The sequence below is a fragment of the Pteropus vampyrus genome, unplaced genomic scaffold, assembly GCF_000151845.1.
Source record: "Pteropus vampyrus isolate Shadow unplaced genomic scaffold, Pvam_2.0 Scaffold152, whole genome shotgun sequence".
Classification (NCBI taxonomy): Eukaryota; Metazoa; Chordata; class Mammalia; order Chiroptera; family Pteropodidae; genus Pteropus; species Pteropus vampyrus.
The window spans coordinates 3345299-3368213 of record NW_011888933.1 but is presented as its reverse complement, the minus strand read 5'-3'; the positions used below and the strand labels follow the sequence as shown (position 1 = coordinate 3368213).

The 22915-nt window shown below is 35.9% G+C and overlaps 1 protein-coding gene across 1 annotated transcript in view; it reads left to right on the top strand.

Moving 5' to 3' along the window:
- The window catches only part of PARD3B (par-3 family cell polarity regulator beta), a 948153-nt gene that overhangs the window by 766526 nt on the left and 158712 nt on the right, over positions 1-22915 (top strand). The window contains exon 19 of the mRNA XM_011369686.2: positions 308-418. Coding sequence (XP_011367988.1) covers positions 308-418 — 111 coding nt within the window. The remainder of the gene's footprint in view (positions 1-307; positions 419-22915) is intronic.

Genomic DNA, 22915 nt, shown 5'->3' with positions numbered 1-22915 from the left:
TGATAACTCTCCAGTTATTTAATCTCTGCTGAATTAATGATTAGAAGTTTTTAATCTTTGATCACAGAATTTTGTGCATGCTGCACAGTTGATATCAGCGAAAAGGAGGGATAGAAGGAAGAGAATTCAGTAACTATTTTACATTTCTGCTTCCAATGCCTTGCTTTCCTTCCATTTTATGCAAAATGATCTTGTATTACTCAGAATAAAGAATAATGGTTTAATAAGTTTATCTCGTAAATATCTTCAATTTACCACAGAAAGAATATAATTATTGTTCACAACCATCTTCTTCATGTTTCACTAGATTTGGAAAGAAGAAAGACGATAAGGGTGGAAAGGCTGAGCAGAAAGGTCCTCTAAAGCATGGTGGCCTGAGAGAAGAGGAGCTGGAGAAAATGAAAGAGGAACGTGAAAGGTGAGCAAAACCGCCGAGCCCCTAATTTTTCGAGACCATGGTCTGTATTTAATTTGGTTATTGCATCAATCAACTGGAGAAATTTTAAGAAGCATAAAGGTTGACGCAAAAGTAAAAGTACCCGTTATAAAAGGAAACTGTCTTAGGTGATTTTTATTATATATTGAGAAGAAATTAACTTTGTGTTTTTATTGTATCAGTACTTATAATTTCATAATATGGTACCCTTCGTTTTGACTATATCGATGCATATTTTCCCTATGGTTTAAATGATCAGTTTTTTTATATATATATAAAATGGTCATTTTGATTGTTTAGAACTATCAAATTTCCATAGTCTGTTTCTAATTTTTGTCAAGCCGTTGTATGCTTTCTTAATTTTATTCTGCTAAATCCATTTGGGTACTGTAATTTGAGTATATGTCCTTCATTTTTAAAAAGCCAGTGTCTTTTATTAGGCTATCAGCAAGTTGCAAAGGATGTTGCCCATCTGTTAAAGGGCTGGTTCCATTTACTGAAATAATGACAGTTTGCAAGGGCTGAATTCTCTGGTTTGAGGAGCTTGATGTTCCCATTTGGACAAGAAGTCTTTCACATTTCTGTGCCGTTAACTCTGGCACTTATCCCAAGTAGATGTGTAAATATCTGATTTTGAAACATGTAGTTGAATATTCATATTTCTGCTGAAAATTCTTCACCTTTACAATTAAATGAGGCTTGGAGAAAAACTGAGATTATAACAAAACTAGCATATAATTTTAAGTATTTGATTCTGACCTCATGTATGAAGTCAGATTTTCCAAGTTTTCACTTGCTTATTAGTAAATAACAATGGTTCTTTTAGTTTTTAAAGAGTTTTTCATACATATTTTACTACTCTAGTAGGTGTCCTACGAAAATCAACTTATTCATTGTGTTTTCTGGCACAGAGCAGACCGAGTATCTACTGTTAACCTTTGACCCCTATCTTGTAGTCTATTCCAATTGAGAAGGTTAACTTTATCAATAGCAAGAAAAAAAACCTATTTAGTCTTTTCTCATTTTTGAGAGGTTGATAAGCTCAATCCCAGGGTCAGTGGAGCAGTTAAAAGAAAATCAAGTGCTTTCAATTGTTGTTGACTATTCACCTGACAGCTACCTCAAAGACAAGATGAATTCTCCATTATAGCCCAAGATTCGTAATCCTGTAATGTAAAATGTAATTCAGGCTGAGACTTTAATGCACATATTGGCAATGCACATATGAGTCCACATCATAGATCTTTGCTGCTCCCCTGGCTTCACTTACTAAGGGACAACATCTTATGCTTCATCTTCGAGAAACTGAGCTGTTTGCTAGAATGCAGACTTCACATTTTTTAGTGGCTCAGTATTTTCTTGGGACTGGGGAGGGGGTGATTCCTAGTAGCCAGGGAACTGTGTGCCAGCTAGAAAATTGATAACCCATAAAATAAGGTGGGTTGTCTTTAAGCAAGAGTTCATTTCCTTTCTGGTTTTGCCTTTAGGAAGCAGGTGCCTGAGGGAATTTTGTGCTTAAAGCAGGGCTGTAAATTTGCCTCAGCTGGCTATATAGGCTTCAGATCCAATTTTTTAAAAAATATGTCTGGTCAAAATATTGAAAGAACTATACTGTTACCCTCCACTTAGGCCACTTCCCACACACATGAACACATAAAACACATCTGATATGGGTTTTCTAGAGACAACATTGTCTCAATCACGTTTGAGGGGAAGAGGTTGGAGGAGTTGATTTTACAGTGGGGCGCTATAGAATTAATGACCAAGGGCATTTCAACAGCTGAGGGCCATAGAGGGTGGAAGTGGAGGCTGAACATTTGGCATTGCTCCCAAACCCGAGTCCCCTTTCTTGGCTCTCCATCATCCATAGGAAACCAATTCACAACTCTTAAAGAACTCAGTGAGTATATCACTCTTCATGGCATGTCCATGGAAATAAAATAGAATAAAATAAGAAATAGTGCATAAAAGTTCACAAAGTTGTCTTTTTTTCTAACACATTTGGAATTTATTTCCTTAAAATTATTTAAGCCATCCTATTGCTTACTTGTTTTACATAGATAAAATAGTTTTTCATTATCAACATATTCCTTTTCCAAGGGATTTAAAGCACTTAAAAATATACTGTACAGTCCTGAGACCAGCTTGTACCAGCCTGTGAGAGACAATTTTTAAGCTTTTAAGAATTTTGTGAGCTGAAGTTCGTTAAACCATTGGTAGCTTGAAAGTGGTTATAGTGAGAGTATTTACTCCACAGAAATTGGCAAATGCAGTAAGTTAGGTTTGTTTTTGCAAACAGCCAGTTTACCAAGACACCACTGAGGGTCTATATCAACCCTATTTAGTATATAACCAGGAACAAATTATCAAAAATAGAGGCAAAAAAAAAAAAAAACTCATCCAAATCAAACCACATGACTTCTTATAGCTGTGTTCTTCAAAGTGTGGTTCATGGACCACCTGCATCGGAATCAATCACTTGGGGAGCTTATTAAAAGTAAGGATTCCTATATCCCGCACCCAACTTACAGGATGAAAATCTTGGCAGTCAGAGTCCAGGATATCTGTTTAATAGGTAAGCCCAATGTGATTCTTCCACATCTAAAGTCTGAGACCCACTGCCTTGAAGGAACAGGATTTGACTGGAACATCAGATTAAACTATTCTTATTCTATGATAAATGATACACAGATTCTTTTTTCCCCAAGAGGATTGAATAACCCAGTCTAAAACTATTGTCACCTTTCCTGTATGTCCTCAATGAAGCATCCTACCTTACTGGCAACTATTTTGCAAACACAAGAATCCTTGCCAGGGCTCACTCACTTAAGGGCACATGGATCACTGTCCCCCAGCTTTGCCCATGCACAAAAGAAAAAGTACAGAAACAGTAAATTCAAAAGAAAATTTGGGAAACATAAAGTATAAAGAAGATTTTTAAAATCATGTACAATTCCATCATAATTCCATAACCACTATTAGTATTTTCATAATCTTTTCACTATGTATATATTTTCTTTGCAAATTTGATATCCTACTGTATATATAATATCTTACTTTTTCTTAACATTATATTGTGAGCATTTGCTCATGTCATAATGTTTTGAAAATGTCATGTTAATGACTGCCTAATATTCTTTGAAATCAATATACCATAACTTATTTATCTTCCATTGTCAAACATATAGTGTTTCTATTCTTCACTGTTCCAAGTACTAATACCTTTATGAGCATCTAGGTATAAAATTTTTTATAGATTACCTCTTAAATCATGTAATTCCTGTTTGAAGACTCAATTTTCTTGTAATTGTTTTACTTAAGGGTTAATCTAACTTCAACTCTAAATTTTAGGATTATATCATCCCTCTTCATTCCTCTCATTATTTTTATTACAATTTCCTTATCTCATTTTTATCTATATATCTAATTTCCAATATGGGACTGTTTGGATTCTATATATGAATATCTTTTTCACGACTAAAGCTATGAAAAGGTCAAAAAGCTGTAATTGGCTCATTGAATTACTAGATTAGATTGGAGGATTGCAGAGTCCAGAATAGTGATTCTCATTGGCGGGGAGGGGGAGGGGCGGGGGTGCAGTTTTGCCCCTGAAGGAACATTTGGCTATATCTAGAGGCATTTTTGATTGTCACAACTTTGCGAGGTGAGAGGTACGAAAGGAGTTACTACTTTCATGTACTGGATAGAGGCCAGAGAGGTGGCTAAATACCCTATAATGCACAAGACAGTCACCATCCCCCCAACACTGAGTTATCCGACTCAAACTGTCAATAGCGTGGAGATTGAAAACCCCTGTTCTTACCCCTGAACTTCACAAAGAGTAAGGTAACTCTCCTGGACATTAAAATTGTGTTGTCTCGTGGTATCCTGTGGATAACACAGAGAAATGTGCTCCAGATGTCATAACTCCAGAGGGATTATTAGTTATTTGAGAAACCATACCCCAAGATTGCTTATAAATATTCCATCAATATAATTTAGCAAGAAAAATTTTTCCTCAAAAATTTATTTTTAATTCTGGCCAGCTGAGCATTGGCACTGATGGTGCCTGTTGATCACACTGTGATTGCCAAGAAGCTGCAGGCGTTGATAATGTGTCTGATGACAGAATCATCTGGAACAATGGGTTGAATCAAACATAAAAAAACTTAATAGGAATAAATGTAAAAGTCTTACTTTTAGGTCCAAAAATGAACTGTACAAACAGGATGTGGAAGGTTTGACTTAATAATGAATACATGAAAATTTTTCCTGATGGTTTTAGTTGAGGGTAAGTTTAGCCTGAGTCAATATGAGGATGTGCCTGCCAAAAACTTAATCTAGTCCAAGGCTACAGGCCTGGCAGTTCATGTACAAAATGAAGGAAGGAACAATAATTCCAGTTTTACACTACTCAAATCACACCTGGAATATCCTGTGCCTCTCTCACATGCAAAGAATGGCAGCACTAAATCTAGGTTTTTCGAAAATGTTGAAGGACTTGCAAATGCATAGTCTGCAGAACTGCAGAGTTAAGATTGAGTTATTTTCACGTGATAGAACTTTCACACGGAAGAGAAATTAGACCTATTTTTATACCATCCATTCTGTTTTGTTCTATTCTCTTTATTCATTCATTCATTCATTCATTCATTTTCTTAAAGATATTAATGACGAATTATTTTAAGAGAGGTAGCCTTCAGCTTAATAGAAAGGAAAACATCCTGACAATTAGAATGTCTCATGAAGCAGTAAGTTTGTTGACACTGGAAATGTCTAATAAAAAGCTGATTGAGAAAGGATTAGAGTATCAAAAAAGTACTGGACTAAGTTGGAGTTTTATGCACTTCAGTCATTGATAGAATACCTTGTCTTATTTATATTATATATATTCAAATAAGTAAAATATATAAATGCAAAATCATGTAAGTTAATGTAGTTAAATGCATTAAGCCACATATCATCAAAAATTACTTTGTGTATCATTGATGCGTTTGTTTTTAGATGGTCTCTATGGTATTTCCAAGATCTCATGGTTTGAAAAATATGTAAACATCTAAGTATAGAAGCATTGACTTTGAATTTCCTAGCGCGGCCTTTCTTGAACTTGCCATGGCACTGGTTCATGGAATTATATGTGCTATTCTTATTTGAGTGTATAAGCCCAAGTTTCTTGCTCACAATTGTGCCTTAGGAGTTTTTTTGTCTCATATTTGATTTCCTAAGGTGATCATGTGTCCCTTCCTGACACATTGCAGTGAAGCCCTGTTTTAAATAAACTCATTTTTTCATGCTTCAGTGAGATTGGCATAATAAAACATTGATTTCAAATGCCTATATCCATTGCTAGAATAATGAATTCAATATTATAGTCAAAGATTATTTCTCCTAGAATTTTTATCAAGTTAAATTAGCAGTTTCCAACATTTAGATTATGTAAATTAGTATGGTGAGCTGAAAGCAAGACATTATCTTAACCAGTCAGTAAACATATATTTTTTTTTAATTCTAAGACTGTAACTTAAATTTGCAACCTTCTGCAAAGTGTGAAATTCACCAGATTCTTGGATCTATTCAGTACCTAACTACATGCATGTTGTATTCGTATTGTTAATACCTTCTCAAAAGTCAGGTGGCAATTGGGTACAGAAAATATGTTCCCCTCATTAATTTAAGATTATTGTACTGAGGGTAAAAATCTCCATTGACACCAAAGGCTGTCCTTCATTAAAGTCCCATATTACTGACCCTGAAATAAAATTTCGCTGAATGAAATGTCTTCCTAAACTAGGAGGATGAGGTTAATAACACGAATTTGCACTGCAGGATCTTCTATTACTCTTATACCATATCAGAGTTTATTTTGCAAGGGAGCTCATTTACTGTGTTAATGAAACATTGTTTTTGTAGATCTTATTAGAATGTTAGTAGGATAAATGAGGAGATGAGGGGGAAAGAGGCAACCTCTCCAGCTCCAGGATTGAGAAGTATGAAAAACATATGGCTCTTGTTTTTAACAACTGGCCTGAACGGAATGCCTAAGTGAGAGTGAAGCTAAGATTTAGGAAAGTTAATCGGTTTCAGTGTCTGAATTCAAGGTTCTTAGTTTTCTTTCCTTTTAGGAAGCCTTCCAAGAACTGCAGAGGCTTCTCCCTTGCCTTATCAACTGAGCTGCTTGTGGCCTGTTCCCTTAGTTTAAATCAATACATGTGTTTTTGATATTTGGCAAACCAAGATTTAATTATGCAGCTGCAAGTTCCCCATATAAACTAAATGCATCTTAGAGAAATAAAAACATTCAGAAACGATTTATAGTTTGAGAATACAAGTGGGTGAAAATCTATTCCCAACCTCTCAGCATTTTATTTAATTATGGGAGATTTTTATGTTACTGGAAATCGAAATGAAAACCAGAGTAAGGCTAGAGTTTATACATTTGTTCGTACTGAAAAATGACGATGCTCGTTGTATTCTAAGAATGAAAATGAAAGTATTATATTCTGAGTTGATATTTTAGTTGTAACCTACATAAGTATTACCCTCCTAAATACGTACAGCAACCAATGAATTCATAGGATTTTTGTCATTATTGTATACTAAAAAGGATGCATATTTTATTAACCGTTTTCCCATTTGCCCAGAGAATACTCACCGGCAGCACTAGCAGCTGCCACGTTTACCCCAAGAAAACTCACAGATTATAGTTTTAACCTTACCCCAAAAGTTTGCCATGTACCGTCTCATTTTTATTATTATTTTCGCATCGCTCTAGTATAGCGATAGTCTTTGGAAACAAATGACATCATTCTATTTATAGCATTCTGTTTTTAGTAGTGGTATTTCCATTTACAAAATATAGTTATTCTCAATCACTGAAAATGTCAAATCTTAGAAAACGTAGCATTCCTCCGCATGATGTAAAATGAACGCTGGCAGCGAGCTGCACCTTTTTTTTTCTAAATGGGAAAAGGGTTTTAAAGAAACCAGAAGGTTGATCTCTTTATTATGCCAAGATACTCTCTATAATTAATTATTTACTGAACTTAAACTTTGGCATTATTTAAACTGTTGAAAACACCCGTGTTTTGGCATGATTACATCAAATGATTAATTCAGCATGGTTTTGCTCCTCACTGAATATCCCTGTCTTTTGCAGTAGAATTTGCTAGGTCCTGTGGTGTGGGCAACATAAAATGTTGGAATGCTTCCCAGTTTTAATAGTCCCAATTTATTATTACCACTGAACCCTGATCAGATCATAGACTGGATTAGATTCCAGTTTTTCAAAATACCCCAATTTATGGCTTCTCTAGAAGAACCCTGATAAAAATGTGTATTTGAATAAGGCTTTGGTTGGCTAAAAGAGATCCAGTTAATTACTTTTAGATTCTGATTAGATCATCACTGCACGGAAGTTATGAAAAATATTGCTGGACGATGTTTCTCAGGACAAGGTCAGGTTCTCATTTTATGCTGACAGAAAGAAGCAATCAGATTTCTGTTTTCCATAGTACCAACCATCTCCGTGAATGAAAAGAGATTTGCCATATCTCAATGATTACTACTGATGCTTGTGTTAGGGTAAGGATAGCCTCCTTTCCTAGAATAAGAATTAAAAACAGAAAGGAGTGGGGGGACCGTGTGCACACACAAGAGCACAAACACCCCACCATCCCTCATTCAGGGGCCATCTTTCAAGACTTACCTCTTATTTAGAGGGATGAGGGAGTGAAACAGAGGGAGATGCTGGTGGCTTTAATATCTGTATATCTATTTATTTGATCTTTGTAACACCTATCTTCTCAATAACGCTTGCGATCACCGAAAAATTTGGCGCATTACTATATTTCTATAGACAAGAGATGGGAACACCTACACGCTAATGCTATGCCAGCATTTTCTATGAGCCAAAATCCTTTTATGGAACTTGAATCAATGTTAGAAGTGCTGTATTAGCAACTACTTGTCACCCAAGCTGGATTAATACATAAAATGAATCACTTGACTGGCATGCTCTCCAATAGTCATTTAGACAGTCTCCTAAGATTAAAGTACACCAGCTCTTTAAAAAGTGTTTTAAGAGGATACTCATATTCAAATACCCTGGAGTGACATATTATATAATTGTATTCAATTATAGTGCAGTTCAAATACATTCTGAAAAGGAATTATACTATTCTACCTAGAGTGATCCCACAGAAATGTATAGATACCTGATCTGATTTTTTTAAAAAATGGAAAGAAGTTCTAAATTTTATTGATCTCGATATTTGATTTTTATACACACATAAAAATGTATTCAACATAATATATTCAACATAATCAATAAAATTTGGTCATTCACTGGATTTTATGCCAGTCAGAGATACAGATATATTTAGGTTCGTGGAGGTTACCTACAGCACTGGTAGAATTTGAAGAGTACTTTCTATGAAAGCTTTAAGTAAGTATCTAGGTAGAAGGCCATTTGGTGACTAGAATTTGAGAATGAGAGTCCACCGCTCATTTTATCAATTGTTTTCATGTCTTCGCATAAACTGCTTTTGAGGATTTATTCTTAAATCCCTCTTCTTATTACCATGAAATGAAATGGTAATAATAATATTTTAAGGCCTCAGTTTTATACATTTTGATTGGATAAAATGTTTTTTAACTGCTAAGTTCCTTCAGAGAAAATAAAATTGAAAATAAATGTTAAGTGAATTCAGAATATTTACTGAGGACTAGTTTGGGGCTGGGCAGTGTATAAGTAAACTTAATTTGTTAAAAGTGCTCCAGAAATGTGGGCAAATGAAACTTTTATAAATCAAGTGGTATTTTATAGAATTGTTAAATGAAGGTGAGAACCTTCACTTCTTACCTGGATGTGAGCTGTGTTGTAGGCTGCTTGGCAAAGCTTCCACGACAACACATCCACTCTGCAGGCCAAGATTAGTTATAGTTCACATAGGTCAACAAATCCTGCAATTTGAAAGGATGGTCAACCTATTGTCTTCCAGAATCTACTTTTTTGCCCCCCTCACATTCTTTATATAGAAATCCTAACCTAGTCTTGTGATTTACAAACACGAAACTTGGAATGTTTTTTATTTTATTTTTTTCAAATTTCCTGGGCACTTTTTTATAATAGTGGTCTTCCGTAGTGGGAGTGATATGTTCCTCCCACCCCAGGGGCTCATTTGACAATGTCTGAAGACTTTTTTAGTTGGCCCAGTAGGAGGGAGGTGTTACTGAAATCTATAAGGTAGAAAACAAGGATGTTCCTCACCATCTCACAATGCATAGGACAGGCCTCACGAGAAAGAATTACCCAGCTCTAAATGTCATTTGTGCCAAGGTTAAGAAATCCTATTTTAGATAAATAGATAATTAGATAATGTAGATACACATGTACAGATATAGGCAGAAATGTGCTATGGAGACTCAATACCTCTGTGATTGGACCTAAGGGTGTATATTTTAAAATCATTGTTCTTTATAACTATGATTGCGATCTACAGGCTTAGGTGGTGGCCCAGGGGAGGCACATGGCCAGGTGGAACAATTATAAGACCCAGGAGTGGATCAAAACTGGGTTAAAGACCTGACTCTGTGTGAACACACTACACTCTCAAACTACTTACCTGCTTTAAGCCACTGTGTTCTAATCTGTTAAATGAGAAGTCCGTCTTTTCGACTGTTGCGAAAAGTAATATTTATGAAGCAAACATCTGGTTCACTCTAGGTGCTCAGTGTTATTTTCTGTCCGGCTCTGGGGATTAAAGACCCCAGATAATCCATTCAGTAGCATTTGGGAGCTCAGAATGCTCTGAGACACACCATCTGTGAAAATTGCTGAGTTGGACACTGTCATGATAAAGAAGGCCAACTGGAATGCATACTCTGCCCAGCTGGGAATCATGCCAGATACTTCCATTCAAGAAGCTTCTCCTCATTTCTTATTGATCACTGGTTAGAAGCTGCTCCTCATAGTGAGCTTGGCATGAGATGGCCGCATAGTAGCAGGGGAAGAGCTGGCTGCAGTCAGAGCTGGGCAGCCATGGAAACAAATTTAGGGAGGAGGGGCACAAGTGGCATGAGTGAGTGCTAGCCTCTCCAAGTCCACAGGGTGTGTGACTGCAGAAAACACTTGTAACCACAGTCATTAAATTCACAAAATCCTCACTTTGCATTTTTGTTATATGCATCACATTAAGGGATGCGGGTAACTCTGGCCTGCTAATATTTAGAATCTAATCTTTGGTGGAAATGGAACAAACCTGTCCTTTTCTTCCGTGTTCATGCTGTCCCATATGCCTGTTCTTGCTCTGTAGTTTAATTGCTTAATAACTTTACATGCATCTGAATTGACTTCAGATTGATGTCCAAAGGAACCTGACCCCTTTCCCAGGCTCTAATTCCTGCCTCCTCCTGCTTTGTGTCCTTTGTTTGATTTTAGTATTTCGAGTTAAAGAGATTGAAGTGGTTTGGGCTGTCGCACTAAAGTCTACTTTTCCAAGAGGTCACTTAAAAGAGGCTTTAAAAAACTAGTAATAACAATTGGCTGTGTGGATGGAAACTATAAGTATTCATGTTCTTGGAGGATCTTAACGAATAAATAATAATTTGTGAAATCATGATTTATTGAAGTAGAGGTTGCTAAATATTACAGTTTAGTAAAGAGTGAGTCAGTAAATAATAGCTTTGATCAGCCTTTCCCCTCTCTAGAACTTTTAATGGCTTCTGTTGCCTACTGTATGTACTCTGGCATAATGTCTGACAATAGCCTAGCTTTCTAATTATAATTTTCACTTTTGTGCAAGATAACCTGTATACTCTAGCCACTCTGGAATGTTCATTCTTTTTGAGGTTACCATAGCATTTTCCGATCTCTGTGCCATTCCTAATACTGTTTTCCTTGCCTGGCACACCCTCCTTCTGATGCAGCACAGGGCAAATTCCCCTGAGTGTCCCTGCACTCAGAGAAACGGGTTCTTGACTGAGCGCAAGAATTCAAGCACACGCCAGGGTTAGAGTCAAAAGGAAAGTTTATTAAAGAAAAGGTAACACTCCATAGACAGAGCGTGGTCTCCTCTCAGAGAGGGAGAGTAAGAGAGCCTGAGAGAGACTCAGAGGGACAGAGACAATAGAGGGGCAGAGAAAAAGACAGTGAGAGGAACCCAGAATGTTTAGGGAATTCAGTTTATATATCCTTCTTAGTTTCTGTGAATTACAGTTTAAAGACTTTGTTTACCCATTTTCCTTTGATGGTATGGGTATACAGTGTGAAAGGATAAGCCTGTGTAGCAAGAAAGGAATGGATAGTTAGCAAGAAAAGCCTGCTGGCAGTTCTCAGCCATGTTCCAGTGGTTTTAGCAGTAGGGAATGAATGATTGTGTTTATTTTGTGTAGGCTTTGACAAAAACTCTTTTCCTGTTTTCTCCTTCACCATGTGGATAAATGGTTTGTTAGCAATCCCCGCAGGAATCTTCCTGTAGGTTTCCTCTTGGTCTGGCAGGAGGGCTGATCAGCACATTGCAGTCTCTGAATATAGCTTGATTTAACATTTAGTTCTCTTGCCTCTTCCCTGCATTACTTCTGCCTAAGCTGGTCTAAATCAACAGCGATCTGGTAAAACCTCACATCTTACAGTATTATACATTCCCAACTAACCTAAGTAGGAAGAAAATTCTTCCACTAAATAACCTGACTCAAGTCACTTAATTTTGCTATCTTCAGTTTGTTAAACTGCAAAATAGGTATATAAACATTGTGGCATAATAATATTGTTGTGAGGATTAAATGAGATACCGAAGTGAAGGATTCAGAATGCCAGCCATAGAGATGTTTAATAAATGGTGAATTTACCATTTTTTTAAGAGACAGTGTTTATTTGAAAGAGAATGAGCATTAAAATAAATGTTGGATGCAAAGTGTGACTCTTCTCTGCACCGGCTGTGCAAGCGTGCTTGTTTTGCTCAAAACTCGTGAGCCTCAGCTTGCTCATTTGAAAAATCTTTTCAGAAAAGAGAAATAATATCTAGCCTTCAGAGTTCCTGTGAAATTTATGTAAGTTGAAATAATTAAACCATCTAGAGCAGTTTTTGGTACATGGTAGACACACATTGTTATTATTATTGTTATTTGCCGCACTGAATTTTAGATGTTCGAGATTACAGGCATACCTTCTTTACTAGCCTCTAATTTCCTTGAGGAAAGGATGACATTATAATCATTTTTTTTTTTAATTTTTCTCGGCATCTAATACATTTCATAGAATAGGCACTCAAGCAGTTTTTGAGTAATGAATGAATGAATGAATGAATGAATGAATGAAAATATATATGACTGATGTATTCATTTATTTTTCAAATGAATAATTACTAGAATGGCACCAAGAGTCAGAATAGGCAAAATCAATTGTTAACAAAGCTATATAGTTTAGAAAAATAAGACTTTTCCTTGTGTTGTGTAATGGTGTCAGGAAGCATGAGGTCATTCATAACTGGCCGTAAAACAGTAGAAATGGATCATCGAAGCATAGTGGCCAGCCATCAGGACCATCAACACTTGTTTTCCTGTCACTGAACAAGACCCTGAGAGACAAGACTTTAAAGTGAATGAAATTCATCTACTTCACAAACAAATGGAAATGCTATGGGCCTAGAGAGCTGTTGTTCTTCTTCTTCCTTCCTTTCTTTCTTTCTTTCTTTATTTTTAATTGGACTTTTGCCCCCATTCCTTTTCTGTTGGCTTAAACTTAACCAGCTGAATTTATTTTTAAGCACCATTTATTTCATCCTCTTAAAATGAAAGACTTGCCTTTTATTCAATGAAAGATAGGGAAAACTGAATTTGATTGTATAAATGAGACCTACTGTCCTTGGTTTAAAAGATCCTCATCAAGGGAGGATCTTTTTTTGTGCTGCATGTTGAGATGATTCAATCAGATTTCACAGTGCAGATTATATTTCGAGGGGCAAGCATAAAAAACTGTAATGGAAATGGAGAATCATAAAAATGGCAGCAGCCATTTGTAGTATACCAGATGCCATAGAGCTGCTCTCTGAGGGAGGCGATGCTACTAAAATCCTAGTCCATAATTCAGATCCACTTTACCATTAAATCACAGTTTTTATCTTATAATATAATTTCTTATTATATACACTCTTATAATTTCATGTCTTCTTGTCTAGATCCTAATTCTCTTGAGTCATAGATCGTAACTTCTATTTGTTTCATTTCCTTACATCTCAGTAGAGAGAAGATATTTGGTAAAGTCCTGGTTGACTTAAAACTATAAAGTAATATATTTTATTTAAAATAAGTTACTTATGTAATTTAAAAATTTGAGAAACTCCTAATAATCAGTGAGAAAATAATTAATAACTATATTTTAAAATAGATTACCGAAAATTCTTGCCTATTTTTGTAAGTACAGGATTCTGCTTAAAAATTCTCCTGATTATAATAGTAAGCACCAGTTTTAAAAAATAAACAACAAATGAGTAGACAAGGAGTTGCTTAGACAAATCACTTTTTAAAAAATAATAGTGAATTCTATTACTGACAGTATCAACAGCTAATTAAAAATTCTATTAGTGAAGATGTAAAAGGTGGCACATTTCCAATTCAGATCGACACAGAGGACATAGAGATAATTGATATTTGTTCAATAATCCTAAAATGTTTCACAGTCTCTAATAGTAGCTGTGATAGCCAGAGAAAGTTTCAAGTGTTTAAAAAATATATATTCTAGGCACTTAATGATATTTTCAGATCAAATAATGTATCTTTGCAAAAAAGTATAATGTTTTAGCTGAATGAGCATCAGAGAATATTTTAGTGGGTTGACTTTGTTTAAGGAAAAATCACTAAGTCAAAAAAATGCATAGTGTGATTCATATGTTTTTAATCTGGTTATAGTGGATGTAATAAAGTCAAAAGAGAATAATTTACTAGTTAGACTTAAATTTCAGAGCTGTATTTTGTAACAGTCATGTAAATGAATGCCTGTTGAAAAAAAATCTGCAATGACCATCAAATATTCCACTTTGGAAAAACAAGATCACAGCTTTAACAAAATGCTTTTGTATTATAGTTGGCTGCTTTTGACATTATTAAACCCAAATTAATTATGTTGCTATATTTTTTTACACAGCATATTAAAAACTTGGTGTAGGAATTTTTCTAGTTTTTAACAATCTGTTCTATCCCCAATAATTATAGATTTACTTTGTCAATTTCAAAGGATGGACAAGTAAGGCCTAACAGAGGAAGGCATTAAATGAAACAAGAACATTTTGCAAAATGTTAAGAAATAGGCAGTCAGTTCTTAAGGAAGCATAATTCTTCTTTTCACCAACAAACAAAAATTCAAAGCCAAGAAAACTGACATGATGCTAAAATATGTATATGACTTAAGATAAAAATGGCTACCTAATATCAGTGACCAAATCAAATGAGAAATATTCAGAGGAAATAAATATACTGTATTGGAGCTAGTCATGAAACCCTCATTGATCAATCTGAAATTACCTCCTTCAGACATCAATTATTATCCTTCACACTACCATTGTTCATATAAGCTTGGCTCTGCCTAAGTTCAAATAATTTTTTTAAATGTGACACAATAAACCAATATGGGGTGTGAACCAAAATGGGAATTTAAGTTATCAAAGATAAAGTTAGAGATTTTGATTCTAAGCAGGAGAGGAGGAACACATTTCGCGAAAAGCATGCCAATTAAGAATGAAAAATGGAGAAAGATCTCCAAATATCACAAATTAAAAATAAAAATGTATAGTATATTTTTACAACTTTTCTGGAGCATTTGAAAACATACGACACTATATAGACATGTTTACAATTCTATTTACACATTCATTTTTGCATTGCCTTGTAATCAGATGACATACGAAAGGCGTTTTTTCGTCTAACAGAATATGAGAAGCAGTTCCAGGCATAAACTAACTGAGGAGTGATTAAGTTTTATTTTATTACTTTGTGGCATCAGAGGACATCTTTCTAGTATTAGGAGAGCTTAGCTGGCTCAAAGTTTTACCACTTGTGGGAATATCTGTATTGCTGTAACCCTGCACAAAGTTTTGTGTGTGTCTGCATGTGTGTGTGTGTGTCTGTCTGTCAGTCAATCTGTCTTTGTGAGATTGATAGTTACATAGATAGATAATATGCATATAGTTTTAATAGTGCCTGGTACTACACCTCTTAGTCCCTTCTGGAGCATTTAATAACCATTCCTTGACTGAATATAAAAGTAGCCGTTTTCAAGTTTAAATCAATTATTACGCAGCATCCGTTTACATACTATATAAAAAGATACTCATGAAGAGAATTGGGTACTTAGAGGAAGGGGGAGGTGTTGAAAAGAAAGAGAGAAATGGTTGTGTGGAGGAGAGTGGAACACACTGTGGGGAAGCCAACACCCCCTCTTCCACACTTCACCCCTGAAATGCCAGGGAAGACCTGTGTCTGCAGGTGAACAGAAGTAGATTTGTTCATTTTGTTCAGTGACTACAGCAGGTTGGCTCAGAAGGTTAAGGGAACAAGCTAATAAGGTTGATACTGTATAAACTATACCCCTTTTATTGGTAGAGGAAAAGGTGGCATGTTCCATTCCACACATAATTTATTGAGTGTGTCTCTTTGTACCTTTTCTTTATAGCCCTCCAGCCTAATCTTCACCTGCTGGAACCTTCCTTGAAGGATCAGCCCAGGTTCCTTTACCTTTCATTGAAGTGCAGAAATGTCTCTGTACCTGTTCTGTTTAACAGTCATAGGTACCACTGAGTCAGGAAGTATGCTAGACCCTGGCCTTCTGTAGGGGCCCTCAATTGATGTTTATTGAGTCCCACTTGTGCATTTTAAACCCTAACAAGCATGTTTCTTTCTAACAGGAAGTACTTGTTTGGATAAACCATTGCTAACCTTCACCATCTTATACTTGCTTTCTTCTTTTCTCTCTTTTTTTTTTTTTATTTTTCACATTTCTCATATGAAAGGTCACCTTTAGTGGGTCACTTCTGTCGAATAGTTCCCAATCTCAGTTCTAAAAGCACAAGAGAAAGGTTTGTATTTTGATAAATATTAATGTTTTCAATCATCTGGGAAGCTGACAATCCATTTTATATCCCCGAATTTTTTTCCTTGGGATACGCCATCATATCTTTGAATCTGAAGTTAAATTTTTGTTATATGAAATTTTCTCACTTAGAGGATTTGAGTAGATACTTTCTGCTATGACTCATTTTTGACTTTTTAATTATTTTTGGCCCGTATTCTTTAATAATTCAGCAAACATTAATTGAGGAGCTAGGCACTTAGGGAAAATAGCAAGATGAGTAAAATGCAACCTAGTCCCTGCTCTCAACAAGTTCATGATTAAGAGAGAGGAGAGAGACCAATATACAACTAATTACAATAAAGTTAAACTATGATAAATATTGTAATAGGCTACAAACATGCTACACAATAGCAGAGAAGACAGCCATGAATAAATAGTGTTATAGCTGGGACAATAGAACAGACCTTCTTTATCATTCAGTATTTCTAGACAATTGGAATGAAATCATTAAAATCAATTATAAAGTACAACTTAACTGAGAAGCAAATCAAAAGAGACTTTTAAAACTTTAAATTCTTAATCCCATCAATAATATATGGTATTTTTGCTGCTAACTAGAGAGGAATTTAAGACTCAGGAAAACTTTTCTTTTGAAATCTAAGGGGTTTTCCAAGCAATCGGGGTACTTTTTATTATAGTTTCTTTCTCTAAAGCTGACAGAGAAGACAATTGAAAAGTTTAGGGCAAAACTTTCTGGGAAAATAGCAGTTAGTTGAGTCAGACAGATAATTTCAGTTTCCAGTTGTTTGGTGAAAGTTTTGCCAAAATATTTCTGTTGATTTGTGGGTTACAAACTGTTTGTATATAGGTCTATGTACTACGTAGATATGATAATACAGCACTGTATTCAAAAAAGGTAGAACAAATTGAACTTTTATTATAGTTTTTAAAAACTGAAAAAAACTAACAAGGGTGACCAAAAGGCCATTTTTTCCCTTTTTGTCTTAAATTTTGACATAGGTATGACAGACTCGGGCTGCCTAAAAATTAGTAATTATACCAAAACTTCATTAATCTGAACTCAACTACCAGATTTTATTTTTAAAAATCTGTTCAGCAAGTTTATTTAGAGAAAGTTAAAGGATTAGGATATTTTAGAAAGATTTACAACCAACAGATTCAAACTAGAAGCATTTGCTGCTTTGTCGTCAATCAAGCTGACAGTTTAATTAGCCATAACACCCCAGCCCCTGAACATTTGACCAGTCCAGGTTATATAGCATTTATTAAAAGTATCTACCTAGGTTCCGAGTAGAACTATGAAGGAGTTCTACTCGGAACCTAGGTAGATACTTTTACCTAGTGCACACACAGTACCAGTTGTGTGTGCACGTGAAGGTTACTTAAGGATCTGTCCTCTCTGCTACTTCCTCCATCACCTATGTCAAACATGAAGGATTGTTATTATTATTATTGCTAACAATCGTTGTTATCTACGTGCCAGCCACACTCTTCTAATAGCTTTAGTTATATTGTTAAGTCATTAGGCTTCTTCCTTTGAGGTAGGTGCTATTATATTTCTCATTTTACAGGTGACAAGTTAAATAAATTTGCCCATGGTCACAAAATTAGAACATGACAGAGATCAGTTTCAAACCCGGACTGTCTGGCTCCTTAAACCATCCTGCGTCTCCATTTCTGAAACAGCCAAGTGTTAGCATATCAATCAGCAGCTACAGGGCTGCTTCAGTGGAACTGTAAGGGTGAGGAGGCTGCCTCCTGTGAAGATCTTAAGGCAGAAATATAAATGTAAATTTCACTCATTAAAACCATAATTAATTTATTGAAAGTGAATTGTTATTATTTCAGGGACGAATGCATATTGGAATATGCTGATTATTTTAATGAACCAAGAGCCTCTTCTGGGATACTTCCACTGTATATTTGCAAGCAGATCGCTGTAGACTTTCTAAGAGGGGGGATAAAATGAATGCTGCTTATTTTCAATTTTTGCTTTATTAAAAGTACAGAAGAAAATGTGTACCATATAATGTATTTTGGGAAGATAATAAGATATCTTTGTTTAGGAAAGGTCTGACAGCATCAGTTTTAAGTCCACAGTTCTCCCTCTGGGGTGTCATGTGTTACAGATGTCAGCTGCCAAGACCTGTGTGTATAGGTGCTGTACCCACGGTCATGTCTCCAATATAGATAGCTGTTATGTTTGACATTTAGAACCACTCATTTAGATTCCTTCTTCTATGTTCCACAATAAGCCTGTTTTTATTTTTAATCTCTTCATTACATGCAGTACGAAAGCTTCCAGAATTTGGCTTACTTCTTCTCTTTATGTGCTGTAGAGTGTGAGGTTGGTTTCATTGTTTATATTTCTACATTGCAGAAAAAGTCAACATTGACACATCATCCTAGGCTCTGAAAGAATATAGGCCATTCCTATTTCTGCTGATAACAAATTATCACAAACTTTGTGGCTTAAAACAACGCAAATTTATTCTCTTGCAGTTCTGGAGCCCACGAGTCAGAAATCAATGTTATAGGGATAGAGTCAAGGTGTAGGCTGGGCAGACCCCTTCTGTCTAAGAATCCATCTCTTTGCCTTTCATTTGGCTCATGGCTCATGGCTCCTCTCTCTATCTTCAAAGGACATCTCTCTCATCTCTGCTTCCATCATCACATTATTGAATGCCTACCATGTGCCAAGCACTGTGCTAAATATTAAGATTATAACAATAGACAGCCAAATAGGTCCCTGCTCTTGTGAATCTTACCTTCTTGTAAACAGATAAATGAAAAAGATAAAATCAAGTACTTGTAGAACTATAAAGAAAATAAAATAATATGTTAGGGAGATGGGGCTAGGAAGGCTCCCTGGGATGCCAAGACTTAAATCACAGTGATGTGCCAGCCACAGGAAGCCCTCGGGCAAGTGTTTCAAGCAGAAGGAACAACAAGTGCTAATCAAGCCTGAGGCAAATAAAGCCACTTGATTGGAGTTTGATAACTATAAGGCAGAAAGTGACCTAAGCCAAAATCATGGAGGACTTGTGTCTGATGACATAGCCTCATAGATCACAGTAAGGTGATTGTTATCTAAGTGTAAAAGAAGACATGGAAGTTTTTTAAAGAGAAGCAGTTAAACTTTTATTCTTTAAGCATCCAGAAAGATTAAGTGAGAGCGAGTGAAAGCGAGAGCATGAGCGAGAACATCCAGGTCACTATCTAAAGAATGGATTCTCCCTGCAGGGAGCTATCTAGCCACACCCTTCCTCCCCTTTAAAATTTATGCTTCTTTACCTCTATTAGATGGAATCTGAATAAGATATAAATTTCAGGTAGTAATGAAGAGAATTCAAAATGTTTCCCCACATTAAAATTCAGACCACCGCAGTGCCCTGCTAACCACAATTAAAAAAAAAAAAAAGAATGCCAATTCTGCCCTTCTTTTCAACACTTTGGCAATTTATGGTTCCAATAAAAGGTCAACCAAACCTCTTTTCAAATGTTAAGAGATTTCCTATATTAATTGTAGACAAAACCTAGAGGAAAAGGCCACTAGGTAAACCAAAGAATAGGGAGCCGGTTGAGTAATGGAATGCTGTGGTCAGAACTGAGAATGAACACTCAAAGGAATATGTCTGACATAATGTCTGTTGGTCTTTGTGGAGGGACAAATGAGGATAGATCAGACTTTAGACTCCCATGTACAAATACTCATTGTCTCTCATATCAAATAAAAAGTCCTCACTGTAATTCTTAAGACCATGTTCGTGTACCATAGGCTCCTTAATAAAGCCTCCCTCAAACTACACCCAGGTTGAAACCAATGGTGGTAGTTGAGTATTTCTCCTCAGCATCCGTTGGAGGAGGAATGGGGTCATTCCTCGTAGCTATCTTCGTAGCTAATTGCCCAACAGCTCATTGGCTGAATCACAGTAGACACAACGGTTGCCATCTGGATTAGCTTGTTGGACTTTCTCTGTTGACTGCATGGTGGTGATCATCTAAGGTAGTTGTTGGCTTTTACTCGTATTTCATCCTTAGTATGTACATGGAAGAAGGCCAGATGATAAGAATATTCCTGGCACCAGTTCACTTAGAACTGGACCCCTATTAAGAGACCCTGCCCCTACCCTTTTGGAATTAGGAGAGGACCTTAGTTTGCAGACATGATAGACAAGCCTGTGGTTCTTCCACCTGCCACTCTAACGTCCCCTGTCCTTTCAATCCAGCCTAGCACAGTTTTGGATACATAGTAAATATTTGATAAATGTTGGAACCAAAGAAACCAAATTGACTGACAGGTTCCATTTTTTTGGCATGTGTCTGGGCTTGTGAGGATATTCTATATGGTTTCTCTAGGACAAAGTCACACCTTGAAAAGGCAAAATGACAATCCTAATAAGCACTGCAGAAAATTCAGTAATTTAATAAAATATTTTTGCTGACCTATTTAAAGTCTCTCTTATAAATAGAATAAGAAGGAAAGGACTGTACTTTATGCTCCTTTTAAAACTCTTCATCATGCAGGGAACATGACTTTCCAGAAAAAGAGTGTTCTTCACATGTTGGCTAGATGGAGATGTTAGGTATAAAGTGTGTATTTATTCTTGTCTCAGATACAGACATGTCTCCATGCCTAACGCAGTTTGTCTAGGCCCTATGGAGTTCAGCAACACTTCGAGAACTCTTTATAAACCCAGAGTTCTTTCAAAGAAAATTCTTTGTGACCATGGCCTTGAGACACCTGGCATTTCTGGCTAAGAAAACAAAGGAAATGGAGCTTCATATGCTGTGTGGATGTCCATGTTCCCTGTGCATCAGCACATTTTTATGTGAGCAGCTTTTAGAGACAAAGATTAAAGACATGTCCAGGAGAGCACTGGCCAGGTGTAAAATTCCAGGTGACAAAATGGAAGGAAAAGAAGAGTTTAAAGAGAAAGGAAAGGAAATGTAGCTAGTTTCCTTTCATTCTCTGTATTCTTCCTGTTTCCTTTCCCAGGAAGTTTGTGTAGACTTACAGTACCTCAAACAGTCGGCATTAGGGATTTATCCTCAATTTTTTCTATATGATGGCAACCATCACCATGTCAAAGGCCAGTCATTTATTTTTGTAGCTATCACCCCAGGCAGTTCCTAGGATTAAAAAGTACTATATTCCAGATAATCGTAATACAGAAAACTTACTTTCCCCTCTGCTCTCCACAGTGTTACAAATAGTGGGAACATATAAACTGAGGGAATTATAAAAAAAATTTAGACTATTTCTTGCTACATACAAATGTTATAACAGTAACCATAAAGAATAAGGATAAAGCACATCAATAACTTAGCCAACCAGCAGAGCCCTCTCAAGGGCAGATTCTTACAGCTCTCTTTTCAGTGTTAGTTTGGCCAGCAACCTGGGGTATCTTTTAATGTCTTCACTGCCTAATGACACCATTTGTAGGGCACTGTTTAGGAGTTCTATAAAGAAAGTATGCATTATCAGAGAAGATAGCACTCTGTCGTTTTTCGCCTCACCCCCTCTTTGGGGCTAATTTCCCAATGAAATCTAAGGATGTTTACTAAGCATTTCTGAGAAATTTGTCCACATTATCAGAATACAAATTACAGGAACTCAGTACATTAGCAATGGAGGAAGTTTAATGGGTCTGGGAAAGGTATAAATTTAGGGAAAATGTAAATTGCAATAATAAGAGAGCCTTTGCTGAATGGCAATTCTTTTGAAATGGTAGTATTTAGTAGCAGTGGGAAAATACTAGAGAATCTTGCCATTTGACATTGTTACAAATGCAACTAATAGGTAAGAATTGAAAATGAATGTCATGATTTTAGAATATGAAAAGGACTCAGTGACAAATGGGTAAAAGAATTTTGCTATGAAAAATTTGGTAGGTTCTGGACCATGTGGGATATGGAAATCTGTTCTGTGGTCATCAAACCTGCAAAAAGAAGTCTTTAGAATTCAGGAATCTTTAGAATTAGAATATTCTGAGACTACACCTGACTCTCATAGGCTTCCCAAACTTTTTTGCCTTGACCTGTTTTAATGAGCATCAGCATAACATTTGGCAAACTATGGGTACAGATTCACATACAATATTCATATTCATGCACAATATCCATGAGGCATAGCATTATTTGATTCTGCAAATCATGAACTACTCATTGCGTCGTGTATGTGCGTATATAGAGAGAAAAACACGAAGAAAAAGTCTCGTTAAAAGATTCAATTAATAGCATTAAAAAAACTATGTGTCCGTATTGTAGAATATAAAATTTACTTTACAGAAAATATTCTATTTATTACAAGAGAAGTGATCAATTATCCCATCAATCTAGTTCCCTTACCACATCAGGTCTCATTTAGACTGAGAGGAGAAATACACAGGACT